The sequence below is a fragment of the Phyllopteryx taeniolatus genome, chromosome 14 (assembly GCF_024500385.1).
Source record: "Phyllopteryx taeniolatus isolate TA_2022b chromosome 14, UOR_Ptae_1.2, whole genome shotgun sequence".
Lineage (NCBI taxonomy): Eukaryota > Metazoa > Chordata > Actinopteri > Syngnathiformes > Syngnathidae > Phyllopteryx > Phyllopteryx taeniolatus.
In genome coordinates, this window is record NC_084515.1 from 2,401,438 (window position 1) to 2,422,354 (window position 20,917).

Here is a 20,917-nt window from a genome sequence, read left to right on the forward strand (position 1 = left end):
TGAATGTAGCCTGACTGCACTCCTCCCTCCCCCTCCCCCTCCCCTCTGGTCGAATCCACGTCCCTTGTAGGCTTGCACGCGCAATACACTAGCTGGCTTTACCGTGGTCACCTTGGAGAAGCAATTTTGCCATTTTCGTGGCAATCTAACTCGTGGCATTACCGTTAGAACGTTATTAGCATGAACGTTACATCTAATTAATTATTAGCCCCAATTTAGCAACAAGTAGCTTTGATAAAAGCTAAAAATATCAATGCTCCACATTGTACTTTAGAGGCATGTTCGGTGAATTTATCGCCTTTGTTGTTCAGAGTTCTCAAGAGGAGAGCACGGCTATTGGTGACCCCGGTTGACTACAACCTCTGTCCGAGTACATCTCTGGGTAACAGACGAGGAGGTACGCCATGCACTGAATAATAGTCACATGATTTGTACACACGCATTTACACAGAAATGTTTAAGTCGAGCTGGGTATCCTAAAGTATACATGATACATAGTTATGCTTATCATGGATTCTATATTGTGTGTATATATATATATATATTACAATATTCTAATTATTTTTTAAATATCTTTACTAAATATCCATCCATCCATTTTCTGTACTGCTAATCCTCACCAGCGTCACGGGCGTGCACTCGCTTTCACACCTAGGCGCAATTCAGAGTCTTCAATTAACCTACCACACATTTTGGGATGTGGGAGGAAACCGGAGGACCCGGAGAAAACTCACGCAGGCATGGAGTGAACATGCAAACTCCACACAGGTGGAGCCAGGATTTGAACACCGGTCCTCAGAACTGTGAGGCAGCTGTGCTAACCAGTCGCCCACCATTCCACCTTTACTAAATATATTTAGGTATCCATCCATCCATCCATTTTCTGAGCTGCTTCTCCTCACAAGGGTCGTGGGAGTGCTGAGCCTATCCCAGCTATCATCAACCTACCATGCATGTTGTTGGGATGTGGGAGGAAACCGGAGTTCCCGGAGAAAACCCACGCAGGCACGGGGAGAACATGCAAACTCCACACAGGCGGGAACCCCAGTCCTCAGAACTGTGAGGCAGACGCTCTAACCAGTCGGTCACCGTGCCGCCGTATTTAGGTATATATTTAAAAATCATCCTATGTACATTTAAATTAAAAAGCCTGCATTAAGAAGACACTTAATTAAGACACTTAAAGAACACTATTACTTTTACAACATTAACTTCTCAATCAACATCATTAGTCAGTTTTTCATTCATTCATTCATTTTCTGTACTGCTTATCCTCACTAGGGTCGCCTGCGTGCTGGAGCCTATCCCAGCTATCTTCGGGCGGGAGGCGGGGGTACACTCTGAACAGGTCGCCAGCCAATCGCAGGGCACATGGAAACAAACAACCATTCACACTCACATTCACACCTATGGGCAATTTACGGTCTTCCATTAACTTAGCATGCATGTTTTTGGGATGTAGGAGGAAACCTGAGTACCCAGAGAAAACCCATGCAGGCACGGGGAGAACATGCAAACTCCACACAGGTGAGGCCAGATTTGATCCCGGGTCCTCAGAACTGTGAGGCAGATGTGCTAACCAGTTGTCCACCGTTCCACCATCCATTCTCAACACTGCTTATCCTGGTTAAGGTCGCGGGGCGCTGGAAGCCTATCCCAGCTGACTTCGGGCAAAAGGCGGATTACACCCTGAACTGGTCGCCAGTCAGTCGCAGGGCACATATAAATACAGACAACCATTCGCACTCACATTGACACCGTCACTGAGTGGGGGCTGAACCCATGCTGCCCGCACCAAAGTCAGGCGAGTGTACCACTACACCATCAGTGACTGCCACCTAGTCAGTTTTTCTTTTTTGCAAAAGTTTGGGGTAAGAAGGTTGAAAGAGCCACAAGGGGGAGCTACTGTCCCTTGTGTTTAGTCTAACTGTATACACATGTGGAGACACACCCTCCTACTCAAGGAGGAGGAAGAGGAGGAAAAAGAACAAAGACGAGAGGTTCCACTCTGCCAGTCGAAAGGCGAGCTTCTAAGTATTCTTTGGAAATTATCCATATTTGGAATTCCGCATCTTGGGAATTGGCTCTGAGCTTCCAAATGGCCACCTCAGGTGAGTGTCACTTTAAAGTGTTATCTAGCACACGTATGTAGCACATCCTCGGAATACACGTTACTGTTGCTTTATGGATGAAAGTCTTAGGTGAACAACATAAAGCACGTGGGCCATGGAGAGCATTTGACGCAGCACGCCATGCAATTCAAAAACTCAAGAGAAAGTGTTAAAATAAGCCCAAAAATGCTCAAAATGTACAATATATTGGCTTATCTACATGTTTAATCATGTCATAAAAACAAAGTTGTTTCTGACTACGAAGTGAAGCAAATAACGATAAAAAAAATTTGAAATGCTTGAATAGTTCATTTGGACTTAAATTAAGCAATGTCAGACTACAAAGTGCAGCTTATCAGGTCAAAACTGTTTTAAATACTGTGATCATTCATAGTGACTTGCCTACATGTTTAATCGTCATAAAAACAAAGCTGTTTCTGACTACAAAGTGCATCTTATAAGGCAAAACAGCATTCTGACTTGCCGACAGAACATGTTTTAATCATATCATATAAAAACAAAGATGTTGCTGACTACAACATAAAGCTAATAAGGGCAAACTAGCGTGTTTTAAAATCTTGGATTGTTCATCTTGACTTCCCAACATGTTTAATCATGCCAAAAAAAAAACTATGTTGATGTTGTGTTATGGTTAGGGAGGTTTGATAAGGAGAATGCAGGCGTATCGCAGGAAAAGGGAGAGGATGTGGCATTGTTGGAGAATGAGGTCATCCCGGTTCTCAGTTTTAAAGATCACACATTAACATACACACACACACACACACACATCATCCTTGGAATAAAAGGACAATCATTCTGCATATGACAGGAAGTCCCTAACTCCCTGCCAGGGAATACCGTATTTCCTCAAAAAGTGGCCTTATACTTCAGCCTCCACTATTCTTAAGACAAACCTACCTATGAGAACCGGGTTGATAAAATTGCATGAAGTTCTTTACAAGACAGATGCTAAGTACACGATACAATAAATAAATATAACTCTAGACCAAAATTATCAAAAAGATATATTTTTTTAATGAGTAAACATTGGAAACATTTTAGTGTTCACAGACAAAGTTTTTTACCAGACAAAGTTTGCCAAATTACATAATATTTTATTAAAGTTTATGCCACTGGAGACTGTAGATAATGCTAAATAAACTTCCACATCTGCTTCCTCTCTGCAGCCCAGCACAACGTTCCCGATCCCTAGCGATGCGGTCACCATGCCAATGCCTGATGTCTCCGTGGCAATTGGGCGTCCTCTGAGAAGCCTGGATCTTTACGAGCCCACTTCCGCCCTCTGAGGTGGTTTGCTGAACAAGCTTGGTGATCTCTCCTGTGAGAAATGCTTGGTGGGTGGACTGCCTTCGTCTTCCCGCTGTTGAGGGCGGCCGTCGCCAGCACCTGCTTGTGCCCGCCGGCCACCATTTTGTCCGAGTTCCCTTCTGAGGTGCCCGTTGGGGTCTGCTGCCTCAACTACTCAGGTTCCACGCTGGGCCTTGTGCCCTGGTCTCGTCTGACCAACCACTCCGGCCTTCACATTCTGGATCTCTCCAGGTGCAACATCACCTCCCTGGAGCTATCCAGCGTGGGGGCATCCCTACTGGAAAAAGTCTACCTAGCGCACAATGGAATTGCAGCATTACCGCGCTACTTCCTGGCAGGACAGCCCCGTCTGAAGGTGGTGGATCTGAGCCGGAACATGCTAGTGGAGCTCCCTGTGGGATTCCTGCAGGACTCAGATAACCTGCTACGGCTGGACCTGCGAGAGAACCAACTGCGCTCCCTGCCGGCGTCGGTGCTACAGAGGCCCGTCCTCCGGAGCCTGGAGCTGGATGGGAACCCCTGGGAGTGCTCCTGTTCCTTTCTGGAGATCTTGGAAGCGGAGGAGCTGGCGAGAAACCTGACGTGCGCCACGCCCTGGACCCTGGCGGGTCGGGTGGCGCGCTCGGCCAAGCTGAGCGACGCATGCCGGCCGACCAGCCTTACCGCCCTCTTCGTGGCACTACCAATCCTCATCCTCGCCACACTTCTGGTGTGCTGGTGCTGCGGTAGGAAGAGAAAGGAGGCCCCAGCATTTGGGGCATCCAAAAAACAGACCTCCAGCTCCAGAGGCACCGGGTCCAAGGGGGACAGGGACCTGACGCAGAATTCAGCAGACCACCTTGGGGAGGGGATCCTGATCCCGGCTTCCAAGATGCTGGAAAGCACCAATGAAGACGAGGAGGTCCCGCTGGGGTCCATGGAGTCGCTTCACTCAGGGTCTAATGGGAGGAGACCCAGCAGGTCTGAGCCAGATGCAGTTAGTGTGACAGAAGTTCTGAAAGACTCAACCGACCGGGAAAAAGCTTACATGACTCAGTCCACGGAATACTACAGCCTGGTGCCGGGAATCCAACTGGACGACTCGGACCACGAGGGTTGACGTTTAGGATTTTTCGGGAGTGTCTAAGAGTGGAGCCGCAAAGGATGCTAAATCAGCCTTTACTGTTTGGTTTGGTGTTCGAATCTACGGCCTTCCTGGTATTCTCTGGGTACTCTGGCTTCCTCCCACATTCCCAAAACATGCATGTTAGGTTAACTGAAAACAATTCCCCCATATACAGTACAGACCCTTTCCCCAAAAAATTGGAATATCATTAAAAAGTTTATTTATTTCCATAATTCCATTCAAAAAGACTTTCCATTGTTTTGCTTGGACACAACACTCTGTGAACAGCCAGCCTCCTTAGCTATGAACTTTTGTGGCTTACCCATCCTATGGAGGGTATCAATGATTGTCTTCTGGCCAGTTGTCAAATCTGCAGTCTTCCCCATATTGAACCCAACAATTGAACCAAACTGAAGCAATTTAATGACACCTGGGGAAACCTGTGCAGGTGCTTTGAGTTTAGTAGATGATCAGTGTGCGACACTTACTTTATAACATTTATGGCCTGCAAAATTTGGGCCGATATTTTTCACAGTATTCTAATTTTTGGAATTCTTGATTTCGTGGATTTTATGAGCTGGAAGCCCAAATTATGTAAAAATAAACAAATAAATACTTGAAATGGTTTAAATTGTGGGCCCTGAATCTATAATCTATAAAAGTTTAACTTTTTGACTAGAATTATGGAAATAAACCTTTCCATGATATTCTAATTTTTTGGAACGGGTCTGTATTTATCAGTTTTAAAGCATCTTCTTTTTGCCACTGGCTGTTTTCTGGTTCTTTGTCTGCCATTGTTTGTTGTGTGTGTCTGTTTTGTCGAACAATTGTGACAGTTTTCGCCTGATAGGTCGTATAGGTCGGATGACCGTGACCTGAGCATCCAGACTGCAGTCTTATCGGATGCATATCCAATTTATATCCACATACTGTACAATAGAGGCCTCAGTCAGATTTGAAAAAAATCGCAATTGTACTTACTGTTCACGTTGACATGAAAAAAAATCAGATACATGTCACATTGGGCAAAAAATTGGAATTGACCTGCAGTGTGACTGTAGCCTAACTCGTCCATAGGACAATATGATAATGTGAATGTGAGTGTGAATGTTTGTTTGTCTATACAATATGTGTCCCGCGATCGGCTGCCAACCAGTCCAGAATGAATCCCGCCTCACCTAGGACAGGCACTTGCTCACCCATGAATTAACAGCTGTATAATTGTAACATAAAAAACAATAAAACACTGGAAATGTGTCTGTGAGTGACCCCTTGTGAAATTCTCCCCACTGTGATGTGTAACAGCGGGGCCAATTTACATTATCACCACCTGAGACTGTGTGAAACACTCATGTCAAAGTAAAAATCCTATTCAGGGGTGCTGGAGAGGAGGGTCCGTCGGGAAGTCGAATCTCAGATTCAGGAGGAGCAGTGTGGTTTTCGTCCTGGCCGTGGAACAGTGGACCAGCTCTACACCCTCGGCAGGGTCCTCGAGGGTGCATGGGAGTTCGCCCAACCAGTCTACATGTGTTTTGTGGACTTGGAGAAGGCGTTTGACCGTGTCCCTCGGGGAGTCCTGTGGAGAGTGCTCCAGGAGTATGGGGTACCGAACCCCCTGATACGGGCTGTTCGGTCCCTGTACGACCGGAGTCAGAGTTTGGTCCGCATATCCGGCAGTAAGTCGGACTCGTTCCCGGTGAGGGTTGGACTCCGCCAAGGCTGCCCTTTGTCGCCGATTCTGTTCATAACTTTTATGGACAGAATTTCTAGGCGCAGCCGAGGCGTAGAGGGGGTCCGGTTTGGTGGCCTCAGTATTGCATCTCTGCTTTTTGCAGATGATGTGGTTCTGTTGGCTTCATCAAGCCGTGACCTCCAACTCTCATTGGAGCAGTTCGCAGCCGAGTGTGAAGCGGCTGGGATGAGAATCAGCACCTCCAAATCTGAGACCATGGTCCTCAGTCGGGAAAGGGTGGCATGCCATCTCCAGGTCGGGGATGAGATCCTGCCCCAAGTGGAGGAATTCAAGTATCTTGGGGTCTTGTTCACGAGTTCACGAGAATGGAACGGGAGATCGACAGGCGGATCGGTGCAGCGTCTGCAGTGATGCGGACTTTGTATCGGTCCGTTGTGGTAAAGAAAGAGCTAAGCCGAAAGGCGAAGCTCTCAATTTACCGGTCGATCTTCGTTCCTACCCTCACCTATGGTCATGAGCTGTGGGTCGTGACCGAAAGAACAAGATCCCGGATACAAGCGGCCGAAATGAGTTTCCTCCGCAGGGTGTCCGGGCTCTCCCTTAGAGATAGGGTGAGAAGCTCGGTCATCCGGGAGGATCTCAGAGTAGAGCCGCTGCTCCTCCGCATTGAGAGGAGCCAGATGAGGTGGCTGGGGCATCTGATTCGGATGCCTCCCGGACGCCTCCCTGGTGAGGTGTTCCGGGCATGTCCCACCGGGAGGAGACCCTGGGGACGACCCAGGACACGCTGGAGAGACTACATCCTTCGGCTGGCCTGGGAACGCCTCGGGATCCCCCCGGAAGAGTTGGATGAAGTGGCTGGGGAGAGGGAAGTCTGGGCGTCCCTGCTGAAGCTACTGCCCCCGCGACCCGACCCGGATAAGCGGTAGAGAATGGATGGATGGATGGATACCAGGTCTCCGACTGGCAAACATTGTCCCTGTACCCTGATCATGTGATGTGGGATGTCATGCATTATAATTGGGGAGACTGGTGGGGGTGAGGCAAGATGGTCATGGGGCAATTATGACTCACAACCATTACCCTCCCCCAGGCCTGTAGTACCCGCAAGACGGTCATGGGGCAATTATGACTCACAACCGTTACCCTCACCCAGGCCTGAAGTACCCTCACCCAAGCCTGTAGTGCATTAAAAATCAGCGGGGGCATGGTGAATGAATGGCATGCAAGGCATGGTGGGCTAGAGAGCAGGCAGGAGTGCCAGAACACCTGGCCGAGTGTCCTCCCCAGCCTGACACTGCCCTGCCCCCACTGACGGGTGTATGATGCATTAAAACTGGAGGACTGGCTGAGCAGCAAAGGGGAGCCACTGGTCAGGGGACCAGCAAAGATTTGCCAGGTCCTGGCCCGGCGTCCGCTTCATCATGTCTCGCGCCAGCCCCCCAGGGGACCCTGAATGTGCCCAATGTGCGAAATATGTACAGTGTGAGTAACAAAATAAATAAATGTGAAGAGTAAGTGTAAGTACTCCTGCGGGCCGGAAGACAAACCAGCCCACCCCACCTCCCCCACAGCTAACTCAAGACTACTTTTCTATTTTATTATACTGTTCTTTAGCTAACACAATGGACTAATTACATCTTTCCACGGCACTCAAATGGCAAAGGGCCGTGTTAGGTATCCCAATAATGACAATCCTGCTCATTTCCTTGAGATGCCAGGTCTGGGTCTTGTTGATGCACTAGAACGTGTCCTGCCAGGACTTGCCATCGCGGTTTGTGCTTTGTCAGCACTCACATTTCCGGTTGTGCAGCTTGAAGGATGCCTGACACATCTCAGATGGAAAACAATAAGAAACAAGTACAACTGGTATGCTTGTGTGCCTCTCAACCGGTGGGGATGAACAATGAACGCATTATATATCGCATTTATTTTTTTCTGCCAGTAGGACCTGCAATTGAGGCTCTTCAGGTTAGCGTTGCGCATCTGTCACATATAAGTGATAAAAATCTGTAGCAATCAAACAAAATGTATAAGATGAGCTCGTGTTTGAAGGACCCCTGCAAATGGACAAATGGACCCTAAAATGTCTGATTCAATTAGAAATAGCCGCCTTCATGTGACTTTTCGGGTACATGTTCTTGAAACTTGTACTGTAAGTTGGTCTGCTCATGGTAACATGCCCACCAAATTTCATGTTGCTAAGGTTAACTGGCTTTGGGGGCTGACTTTGTAATAAAAGTGTTATTGTGAGTCAATAAACTTCGTCGCCATGCATCAAACCAAAAGGGCAGACTTCCTTTGTGTTTTTGGTCTTAAAACATTTTTTTGTTGTTCTACTCATGATAGTAATGCCCACTAAAGTTAATTGGCAGCGGCACGGTGGCCGACTGTTTTGAGGTTCAGCCTCACAGTTCTGAGGAGCGGGGTTCAATCCCCGGCCCCGCCTGTGTGGAGTTTGCATGTTCTCCCCGTGCCTGCGTGGGTTTTCTCCAGGCACTCCGGTTTCCTCCCACATCCCAAAAAAACATACATGGTCGGTTAATTGAAAACTCTAAATTGCCCGTAGGTGTGAATGTGAGTGCGTATGGTTGTTTGTTTGTATGTGCCCTGCGATCGGCTGGCAACCAGTTCAGGGTGTACCCCGCCTCCTGCCCAATGATAGCTGGGATAGGCTCCAGCACGCCCGCGACCCTAGTGTGGAGAAGCGGCTCAGAAAATGGATGGATGGATGGAAGTTAACTGGCTTTGGGGGCTGAATAAAAAAAAAAAAAAAGCATCTTATGGCGAGTTATTAAAAGTTGCCGCCATCCTTGAAACCAAAATAGGAGTCTTGTCTCGAGACATTTTTGTAGGTTTACTCATGACAGACATGCCCACCACATTTCATGTTGCTAAGTGAAACTAGCTTTGGGGGTAAAATTTTCGAAAAAGTGTTTTATGGGGAGTCATTAAACGTCACTGCCACGCTTCAAACCAAAATGTCAGATTTTCTGTGTGTTTTCTGGCCCGTGTTCTAGAGACTTTTTTTGTTGGAATACCCGCCAAAATTCATGTTGCTAAGGTTAACTGGCTCTGGGGACTGAATTTTTTTAAAAAGTGTTGTCTGGTGAGACATTAAACTTTGTTGCCATGCTTCAAACCAAAATGGCAGACTTCCTGTGTGTTTATGGCCACACGTTCTTGAGACTTTTTTTATGTCTACTTGTGATAGACCACCAAAATCAAGTCAAACTGGATTCAGATTTAAAATTTTTATGGCGAATCATCAAACTTTGCCACCATGCTCCACCCACATGTAGTGACGAAAAAGCGAGTGTTTTGCAATTTAGTGTCACCCATCGCTCTTGTATACATAAGAGAGATGGAAAATGCCACAGCCATAAGGGGAACTAAATACTCACTGATATGGATTTTTTTCAGACTGTAGGACCTGTCAGCATTTTGCACAACCCATGCCATGTGGTGAGTTCTCTGGATAAGAAGGAATTTTAGAAAAAAAACACATTTTCTTTGCTAAACACTCATTGATAAAGATTTTTTTCAGACTCCATGAACCCTAACATCTCAAACACCCAAAGTCCCGTGCACGAGTCACGTGAGTACCCAATTCTTTTCAGATGTGGCGTTGTGACCTTGGGAAAACATGGAGGCTTGACCTGGGAAATATGCGTAGGCGTTAATCCTTTGCAGCTGCCTTGGCAAAGTCCACGGGGCGCGGTCAGACGTCATATACCGCGCCATAGATGCGGGGTGTAGTCGGAAGGGAAATTATTCACAGGTGTGATCAGAAATGACCGTTAGTGACACCCATTGTTTTCCTTTGTTCATAGAGGCAGTGGCTTGGGTCACATGTATCCCCAAAGATGATGTTATACAACATAAATGCTGGGGACATGATGCAATGACGGTTGTGACGTCACAACATACTTCTTATTTGGTAGTAACCTCAAAAAAATTGTAGTACAAGTTTGTCCTTGAAAGAACCCTGAATAGGTCAAAATGACCCTAAAATGTCAGACTTTCCATTTAATTTATGAGCCTTGGTCCTTTAGAAAAAAACCTTTCTTTTGCCTTTCCAGTGACATCAGTCAAGCCTCTTCAAAGGTTAAGTAGTTTCAAATTATTTTAGTCGTATCATTCAGTAGTTAACGTAGAATTTGCCCAAAGCATCAGTGTGATGTCTAAAGGAAGCTGAAAGGTCTTCATAAAAATTGTGCGCAAAGCAGAGCAAAGATGATTTGAAGCAGGAGTCAATGTAACCATGTGAAAAATAAATGTGTTGAGAGTGGCAACCACTGCCATCCATCCATCCATTTTCTGAGCCGCTTCACCGCACTAGGGTCGCGGGCGTGCTGGAGCCTATCCCAGCTATCATCGGGCAGGAGGCGGGGTACACCCTGAACTGGTTGCCAGTCAATCGCAGGGCATATACAAACAAACAACATTCGCACTCACATTCACATTCACACCTACGGGCAATTTAGAGTCCCCAATTAATGCATGTTTTTGGGATGTGGGAGGAAACCGGAGTGCCCGGAGAAAACCCACGCAGGCACGGGGAGAACATGCAAACTCCACACAGGCGGGGCCAGGGATTGAACCCAGGTCCTCAGAACTGTGAGGCTGACGCTCTAACCAGTCGCCACCGTGCCGCCGCAACCACTGCCAAAAGAGCAATTATGTGAGTGGGATGGACCGTATGGCGTTTGTGTTTGCACTGCTCATATCTCGATGATGGACAACATGCAAAATCATACTGAAACACACACTTCGTACAAAACCCAATTCCAATGAAGTTGTGACGTTGTGTAAAACCTAAATAAAACCAATTCAATCAGAATCAGAATCATCTTTATTTGCCAAGTATGTCCAAAAAACACACAAGGAATTTGTCTCCGGTAGTTGGAGCCGCTCTAGTACGACAACAGACAGTCAATTTACAGAACACTTTGGAGACAGAAAGACATTGACAAAAAAAAAAAACAGTCACTGAGCAGTAAAGGGTTCCTAGTTATCTGGTAATGCCGGTACATTTTTTTTTGTTTTTTTGACAATTGTGCAAAAAGATGCAGAGTCCTCTAGCACTTAGAGCAGTTCGAATGACTAATATTGCAATAGTGCGGTGCAATGACCATTGTGCAAAGGGCGCTGAGACTTCAAGGAGTGTATGCGGTTTAAAGTGACGAGTAGTGCGATAATCTGGGACAATGTTGGTTGTGCAAATGTTACAGATACTCCTCAATCAGTGTGCAAATGAAGCAGATGCTACTCTGGCATGAGTGGTCAGTATATGCAAATAGTGCAGCATGGCGAGACAACTACAGTGAGTGCACGAGTAATACATAATTGGCCCCACAGAAATGTGACAACGAAATCAAGTCAAAAAATTGCCAGCATGTTGTAATGGAATTGTAGGTCAGGTGTTTAAGAAGTTGATCGCAAGAGCGAAGAAGCTGTTGGAATGTCTACTAGTTCTAGTTTGCATTAATCGGTAGCGCCTACCTGAGGGAAGGAGCTGGAAGAGCTGGTGACCGGGGTGCGGAGGGTCCGAGAGGATTTTGCACACCCTTGTCTTAGTTCTGGCAGCGTGCAAGTCCTCAATGGTGGGTAGGGGGGTACCGACAATCCTTTCAGCAGTTTTGATTGTCCTTTGCAGTCGGAGTTTGTCCTTTTTTGTAGCAGCACCAAACCAGACTGTGATGGAAGAACACAGGACTCATTCGATGACCGCTGTGTAGAACTGCCTCAGCAGCTCCGGTGGCAGGCCGTGCTTCCTCAGAAGCCGCAGGAAGTACATCCTCTGCTGGGCCTTTATGAGGACGGAGTTGATGTTGGTCGCCCACTTCAGGTCCTGAGTAACTGTAATTCCCAGGAACTTGAAGGTCTCGACGGTTTACACAAAGCAGCTGGACAACGTGAGGGGCAGCTGTGGCGAAGGATGCCTCCTAAAGTCCACGATCATCTCTAACAGTCTTGAGCGTGTTCAGCTCCAGGTTGTGTCGGCCGCACCACAGCTCCAGCCGCTCCGCTTCCTGTCGATATACAGACTCGTCACCGTCCTTGATGAGGCAGATGACAGTGGTGTCATCTGCAAACTTCCGGAGTTTGACAGTCGGGTTTGCAAATCATTTTCAACCTATATTCAATTGAATATTTTTTGTCAATGTCTTTATGTCTCAAAAGTGTTCTCTGTCAATTGACTGTCTGTTGTCATACTAGAGCGGCTCCAATTACCGGAGACAAATTCCTTGTGTGTTTTTTTTTTTTGGACATACTTGGCAAATAAAGATGATTCTGATTCTGAATACACTTCAAGGAAAAGATATTTCATGTTCAAACTGATAAACTTTAGTTTTTATTAGCAAATAATCATTAACTTAGAATTTTATTGCTGCAACACGTTCCAAAAAAGCGGCACGTTGGACGACTGGTTAGAGCGTCAGCCTCACAGTTCTGAGGGCCCGGGTTCAATCCCCGGCCTCACCTGTGTAGAGTTTGCATGTTCTCCCCATGCCTGCGTGGGTTTTCGCCGGGCGCTCCGGTTTCCTCCCACATCCCAAAAACATGCATTAATTGGAGACTCTAAATTGCCCGTAGGTGTGGATGGTTGTTTGTTTGTATGTGCCCTGCGATTGGCTGGCAATCAGTTCAGGGTGTAGCCCGCCTCCTGCCCGATGAAAGCTGGGATAGGCTCCAGCACGCCCGCGACCCTAGTGAGGAGAAGCGGCTCAGAAAATGGATGGATAGATGATCCAAAAAAGCTGGGACAGGTGGCAAAAAAGACTGAGAAAGTTGAGGAATGCTCATCAAACACCTGTTTGGAACATGGTGAACTGGCTAATTGGGAACAGGTGGGTGCCATGATTTGGTATAAAAGGAACTTCCCTGAATTGCTCAGTCATTCACAAACAAAGATGGGGTCAGGTTCACCTCTTTGTGAACAAGTGCATGAGAAAATAGTCGGACAATGTTCCTCAATGTGCAATTGCAAGGAATTTAGGGATTTTATTATCTACGGTCCATAATATCATCAAAAGCTTGATGAGTGAAAAGGGAAAGGGAATATCCAGAAAAAAACAATAGTTTATCAGTTTGAACATTTTGTAGTGTATTAGGTTGAATATAAGTTGAAAAGTATTTGCAAATCGTATTGTGATTCTATTTATGTTTTAGACAATGTCCCAACTTCATTCGAATTGGGGTTTGTATAAGTACAATGTGATCCTCTAAAGTGTAAAAACATACGTAAATACAATTTGCGGGGGTTAGAGACCAAGCCCTCACAAGAATAGTAACAATTTGTGAGTAAATTTAAACTCTAACGATACCCCAAGCCATGATCACAAATGCTTTAATATAATTTGAAACCCTTCTCACAACATTAGCGTTAAAAATGCATGGCTTACCAATGATCTGATTTTGAAAGAATGCGCCAGAACTGCAAGGATCTTGCCCTGTATGCCGCCGCTTTGCAACCCGTAAAAATACAAATGACTACTTTCCTAATCGCCATTTTAACCATTTGGATTGACTATAGAGTGTGTCTGAAGCCTTTTCCTGAAATTGGAGTGGAACAATTGGGATTCAGAGTAGAGCACATCTTACAAGCTTTTCCAACTTGTAGCACAAACAACTCGGATTCGCGATAAAGCGTTTGGGCTCTACTTGGAAATGGCGCCATAGTTTTAAAGTTTAACTTGTTCAAAACTGTGTGGCCAGATTTCACCCCTCTAACCTTTGACTTTAACAGTTTTGCCGTTGGTGAAAACATCAAAGCCCAAAAAAAGTCCAAAAGAAAATGGACAAGGGATGCATAAGAGTTGGACTACAAGTAATTCATGTAAACCCCCACAATTCATCTGAAACAGTACTGTCTGTATCGAGATGTGGTGTGTGCTGTTTCTACCCCTTGGTGTCAGTAAAGGAGTGATTTCCAACATTTATGGAGCCAAGGCACATATTTTACAACTGAAAAATCTCCCGGCACACCAACAAACAAAAATATCACAAAAAGTGGATACATTAATTACTGTATTTACTTCCTGCCATCTAATACAAGAGCATTTATTTGTTCTGTCTGTCACTATGCCTCACTGGAATAAATAGATGAACAAAGATACCTTATTTCTTGTAAATAAAGAACGTTTTGAACAATTACATAAATTTTTTTAATTTCCCATGGCACACCTGGGGAGCGCTCACGGCACACTAATGTGCCCCGGCACACTGGTTGGGAATCACTGCAGTAAAGCCTTAGGCATAGAGTTCAATGTTTGGATGACGCGAAAAAAACGGAAAGACGACTTAGTCACATTGGTGTGATATGTCCTTTCCTATGTTCGAAAGGAAGCACCTTTTTATCTCTTTCTGACCATGTGATGCATTCTCCAAAGGTTAAGGAAAAGTGGTATAAAGGTTAAAATACTGTAGCCGGTTAGAAGATTTGACTTTCCGGAGAGTGCCTACGCCAGATGATAAAAAACGAAGGCGCTGATTGGCCTAAGAGGAGATCTGTGTATCGCCAAACGATTGCTATTCCTTACAGTCCCCGGATGTCTGTCACAGCTAAACTGGAATTTTATTTGTCAATCTGAATCTAAAATGATCAAACTGAATGTGAAAATATATCATTTGAATTTTCATTGCAGATAAAAATCAAATTGTACTATTCAGATTCAGTTTTTAAATGTAATGTTTCAAATTAAACAATACAAATTCACTGCGATTGGCTGGCAACCAGTTCAGGGTGTACCCCGCCTCCTGCCCGTTGAAAGCTGGGATAGGCTCCAGCACTCCCGCGACCCTTGTGAGGATAAGCGGCTCAGTGAATGGATGAATAAAAATTCTAATTATGCTTTTCAAATTTAGTTTTTGAATGCAATTATTCAAGTGTAGGCGGCACGGTGGCACGACTGGTTTGAGCGTCTGCCTCACAGTTCTGAGGACCGGGGTTCAATCCCCGGCCCCGCCTGTGTGGAGTTTGCATGTTCTCCCCGTGCCTGTGTGGTTTTTCTCCGGGCACACCGGTTTCCTCCCACATCCCCCCAAAAAACATGCATGGTAGGTTAATTGAAGACTCTAAATTGCCCCTAGGTGTGAATGTGAGTGCGAATGGTTGTTTGTTTATGTGTGCCCTGCGATTGGCTGGCAACCAGTTCAGGGTGTAACCTGCCTCCTGCCCGATGATAGCTGGGATAGGCTCCAGCACTCAGAAAATGGATGGATGGATGGATATTCAAGTGTAGAAATTCAAATTCAAATATAAATGATTCAAATTACGTTCCTGCTGGCACATATTTCTTCTGAACTACTTTCAGCAATTATAAATTTTCACTGATACATATATATTCCTAAATACACCATAATAATTGTCAATGTGGACAAATAAGATCAATGTGTTCCAATATAATGTAATAGTAGATTCCACTTATCATTCAGAGTGACTTGACAAGCATATTTAACCTCTGGAGCACACAACATCTCCTGCATTAAATGAGTACTAAATAAACATGTCTATTTTATAAGAGCGATCTTCTAACTACACACTTTCCCCTACTATTTGATACTCTTCGGTCGTTCAGACTTTACGTTGCACACAAAATGATACAATTTTCGTGATTATTATTTTTTTGGCGGAGTCGCAGGCATTGGGCGTCATACAAAGAGTCAAACTATATTGACAGTCCGTTCGTCCAATCAACATCCAGCCATTGTTTCCTACTCGCAAGCGGCAGAAAAAGGTACAATTTGTTTATTTTCAATAAAATAGTTTGTATTTAATTTCAGTATTCATCCATACAATAACTGAACATGAACTGAACATGATAGCAGCTAATAGGTGAAAATCCCTCAAGTCACCCGGGTACATTACTGTATGTGCACGTATTCTGCTCAACCAGGAGATGTCATGGTTTAGCTTCAAAATATTTTTGTTAGACACCAACAACCAATTCATCTTGAAAAGATACAGGCTTTTTTTTTTTTTTAATCACCATTTTATAGTGTTGTATAGTTATGTGGTATTTAAAGGGCTTTGTTTGCATGTATCCCGTATTTTTTCTTAAAAAATAACTTCCTATCCATATGATACAAACTATCTCAAATTCCTCAAACAAACAAAATAACAAAACAGAAAAACAATGATGGCGAAGTGTTGGCATAGTACGAAGAAGGATAAACCTTTTTGTAGGTTGAAAACGGTGTAGTATTTTCACCTATCATTAGCTACTGTGAAATATGGAGGAAACTGGGTTATTTCTTTTTACTGCATCCGGCACTGGGTATTTTGAATCTGCGCTGGGTAAAACAAAATCTCAGGACTATTGAGGGATTCCAGAGAGAAATGTGCTGTCTAGGTGTTAGAAAGCAGTGTCAGGAAGTTGGGCCTGCTTTGCTACACATCTTCTTGTTGCATCACAATACCGTATACTGTACAGTGGGTAGAGAAAGTTTTCAGACCCGCTTAAATTTGTTACTCTTTGCTATATTGCAGCCATTTGTTAACATCATTTAAGTTATTTTTGTTCTCATTAATGTACACACAACACCCCATATTGACAGAAAAAACGCAATTGTTGAAATTTCTGATGATTTATTCAAAAAGTAAAACTGAAAAATCACACAGCCATAAGTATTCAGACCCTTTGCTGTGACACTCATATATTTAACTCTGGTGCTGTCCATTTCTTCTGATCATCCTTAAAATTGTTCTACACCTTCATTGGAGTCCAGCTATGTTTGATTATACTGATTGGACTTGATTAGGAAAGCCACACACCTGTCTATATAAGACCTTACAGCTCATAGTCCATCTCAGAGCAAATGACAATCATGAGGTCAAAGGAACTGCCTGAAGAGCTCAGAGACAGAATTGTGGCAAGGCACAGATCTGGCCAAGGTTACAAAAAAAATTCAGCTGCACATAAGGTTCCTAAGAGCACAGTGGCCTCCATGATCCTGAAATGGAAGAAGTTTGGGACGATCAGAACCCTTCCTAGAGCTGGCCGTCCGGCCAAACTGAACAATTGGGGGAGGAGAGCCTTGGTGAGCGAGGTAAAGAAGAATCCAAAGATCACTGTGGCTGAGCTCCAGGAGTGCGCAGAAACTCAGACTGGGCCGAAGGTTCACCTTCAAAAAAGACAATGAGCCTAAGCACACTGCTAAAATACCAAAGGAGTGAACAACTGAGAACAACTCAGTGACTGTTTTTGAATGGCCGAGCCAGAGTCCTGACTTAAACCCAATTGAGCATCTCTGGAAAGACCTGAAAATGGCTGCCCACCAACGTTCACCATCCAACCTGACAGAACTGGAGAGGATCTGCAAGGAGGAATGGCAGAGGATCCCCAAATCCAGGTGTGAAAAAATGGTTGCATCATTCCCAAAAAGACTAATGGCTGTATTGGCTCAATAGGGTGTTTCTACTAAATACTGAGCAAAGTGTCTGAATACGTATGGCTGTGTGAAATCATTTTTTTGTTTTGAATAAATTAGCAAAATTTCAACAATTACGTTTTTTTTCTGTCAATATGGGGTGCTGTGTGTACATTAATGAGGAAAAAAAAATACTTCAATGATTTTAGCAAATGGCTGCAATATAAAAAAAGCGTGAAAAATTTAAGGGGGTCTGAATACTTTCCGTACCCACTGTATATGCGTACGAAAGAGCATCTGGAACATGCTGGAGGAGGACCATAAAAGACCTCCTTGTGTGGTATAAAGCTGATCATTGCACTAGACTTGAGGGTCATCTCTGTGGATTAAAGCACATGGAGACACACAGAAGGCAGCAGTGTTATTCACAAGTGCAGCCTCCTCTTCACTGTGTCCCTCGGGCAGGCCATGTGCAGTGTCCAAAACAACTCTTGTATTTTATTGAAAAGAGTGAAGAAATAATCTGGGGAATTCATATGCACAAGTGTGTTTTGAGGATTTGTGTATTGGACAGATATTTCTTATGACTGTTCATTTCTGCTAATGTGGCGGGGTACACCCCAGACTAGTCACTCGTCAATGGCCAGGCAGATATAGACACACAAGCATTCATGGACAATTTAGAGTCTCCAGTTAACCTAAAGTGAGATTTGCTGAGAGACTGGTTGCCAGCAAATTGTACCAAACTGACCCTATCATGCATGTTTTTCAGAATGTGTGCAGAAACCGGAGTACCCGCAGAAAACACACGCAACGAGATAACATGGAAAGAACATGACAAGCCCACACCGGAAGGCAATAGAGCCCAGATTAAAACCCAGAACCTCAGAACAGTGAGGCAGACATACTAACCAATAGGCCAATATGCTTCTCAATGTCCATTACTGACCCTCCTGTTATGTTGCGGGTCAAAGTCATCCAATTTAAAGTTTAACAAGAGCAAATATTTTACAAATATTTGTAAAATTTTGATAAATCATTAGCTGTTTGCCTTTTTTCTGTTCTTATGTTTATTATATTTATTTTTGCACTTCCCCATACATACATACTGTGATATACCATATATAAATACATCCGATACAGTGTATCTTGAATCTGTGCAGGATACAAGAAGATCTCAAGACTATCAAGGCATTCTGAAGCAAAACGTGCTTCCTGATGCCAGAAAGCTTGGTCTTGGTTATGTTTTGGGTTTGCTTTGTTGCGTCAAGCAAGGTTGTCTTGAATCTGTGCAGGGTACAATACAATCTCAAGACCATCAAGGCATTCTGGACTAAAATGTTTTACAAAATGTCACAAAGTTTGGTCTCAAGGCGATCAAGGTAATCTGGAGCAAAATGTGCTTCCCAGTGCCAGAAAGCTTGATCGTGGTTATGTTCTGGGGCTGCTTGCCAAATCCAGCATTATGGGTCGTAATGTCTACAGTGTACAATGAAATCCCAGTACAGTGTTTCTGAAATCTGTGCTGGTTGCAAAAAAATATCAAGACTATCAAGGCTTTCTGTAGTGAAATGTGCTTTCCAGTTTCAGAAAGAGAGTGAGAATACACTCCAACGTGAAGCAGAGAGACCATGTCTAAACACAACTATTTTCACCCTCGGTGCGCCTTGAAAGGAGACTTGGAATCCTCGGCAATGTCCCTTAGAAGTGTAAACAAGGAGATAACAATCCCCAGCACACACTGTGAGAAGATCATTTGCAACTATCAATTTCCTTTCATGGCGATTGTGCTAAGGAAGAAGTTAGCATGTGACGAGGTTGCAGAAAAAAAAAAAGTACAGAATAATTTGCACTGGATGTCGAAGCACGATGGAATTTGACCTCTGGCTCTCATTTTACGTTCCATTTTCGTTCCTCATGTTGGCGCTGGGTAAGAAAGAGCAAGATTGAGGCGGTTGTGACATGTCAGCTGCCTTTCACGTTAGCTGAGGAATGTTGGCCAGGAACTCATGATGTTGTCAGTCAGGCAGGAGGCGAGATAAGAACGCACAAAGCTTCATAAATAAGATTGACGGCCTTTGCATTCCACCGAATCCCCAAGCATCCGCACAATCTCCTCACCGCCACCTCATATCCACTCTGTCCAGGTTCAGACAAGTTTAACATCCTCATCGGCTGTTAGTAATAGCAATAATGTAAGCGTCAATTTGATCTGGGGCGTGAGGAGTAATCCAGTCGGGTACACATATCAATCAATGTCAACAAAGACCAAGGAAATATTATCCTGAGTGATTATCCTGTTGTGCAGGGTGTGTTAAGAGTGATTGTCCCATCCCTATGAGCTCTGGAAAACAGTCATTGTTGACAATATTAAATGTAAGCAGGGTATACACATACCGACAATTGGGACGAATCTGAGCATTTTCCCTCTCTTGTGAGCAAAATGAGCAAAGGCCTGATTATCAGATGCCTCTGAGTGATTATCCTGCCCAATTATCCTGTGGTGTGGGGTGTGTTAGTAAATGTTAAACCTATTTAATAGTAATGATCATAAATCCTTATGTTTGTGGTGAAGTTGGCGTGAGCCATGGACTCCATGATTGTGACGTGAAATGGAGTGATAGCCAATTAAGCGGGGTACAGAAATACCAAAAATCATTCGGTATTTTTTCCCTTTTCTGAACAAAGTCAATAAAGGACAGATTATTAGATGTCTCTCAAAGATTACCCTGAGTCATTATACTGTGGCCCCCCGATCTGCTTGTAAAACTGTTGAGGCCGACAAGTTGCTCTGCAAACATGCTCTGTTGTACCCGTATGTTTCTAACAACTCAGTCTCAGTACTATGACGGACATCCCCATGTTTGTGTAAGAGGAGTAAGAACATGCTCATTTTTAAAATGTCTTTGTGGGTTCTCTCACAAATTAGAATCAGTTAAAGACTGACGTGGCTTCTTTAGAGCGCCCCGTTGTCGGCCGTGAATGCACGGACGTCACATAGAGAAAGAGGGAAGAACGAAGGAGGCAGGGGTAACAAGCGCTTCGCGCTGGTGTGACTGCTTTAGAGCGCCTTGTTGTCACAGTGTGAAAAAGCCCCACGATGATCCGGTGGGTATATTCCATTCTCCTAAGGCTTTAAGCAGATATATTTTGACGGCTGAAACATGTGTAGTTACAGTGTGTGTAAGCATAAGAAAGATGCTAGATGAAGTTGCATCCATTTTTCCAGGGCACAGCAGTAGTATTTAATTGACAGTTGACAGTTGAGCGGGGCGCTGTTTTCCTGCATTCAGAGGACACACC

General features: G+C 44.5%; 1 protein-coding gene and 1 long non-coding RNA gene across 3 annotated transcripts; both read left to right on the forward strand.

Annotated features, from left to right (window-relative positions):
* Positions 1–77: 77 nt before the first annotated feature.
* On the forward strand, positions 78–18,608 carry LOC133489428 (uncharacterized). Its single transcript, XR_009791902.1, has 4 exons — positions 78–397; positions 9,662–9,703; positions 9,786–9,836; positions 18,387–18,608. It is a non-coding gene; the product is annotated as an uncharacterized LOC133489428 (long non-coding RNA).
* Positions 1,272–5,802, forward strand: si:ch211-106k21.5 (leucine-rich repeat-containing protein 38). 2 transcript variants are annotated; one of them, XM_061798373.1, is made up of 4 exons: positions 1,308–1,348; positions 1,463–1,527; positions 1,633–2,111; positions 3,299–5,802. In XM_061798373.1, exon 4 carries the CDS (start codon positions 3,460–3,462, stop codon positions 4,537–4,539), a length of 1,080 nt encoding a protein of 359 aa, XP_061654357.1. In that variant the 5' UTR covers positions 1,308–1,348; positions 1,463–1,527; positions 1,633–2,111; positions 3,299–3,459; the 3' UTR covers positions 4,540–5,802. The 2 variants fall into 2 exon arrangements, with proteins under 2 accessions (XP_061654356.1, XP_061654357.1); XM_061798372.1 differs by having other exon boundaries at positions 1,272–1,527.
* Positions 18,609–20,917: the final 2,309 nt, after the last annotated feature.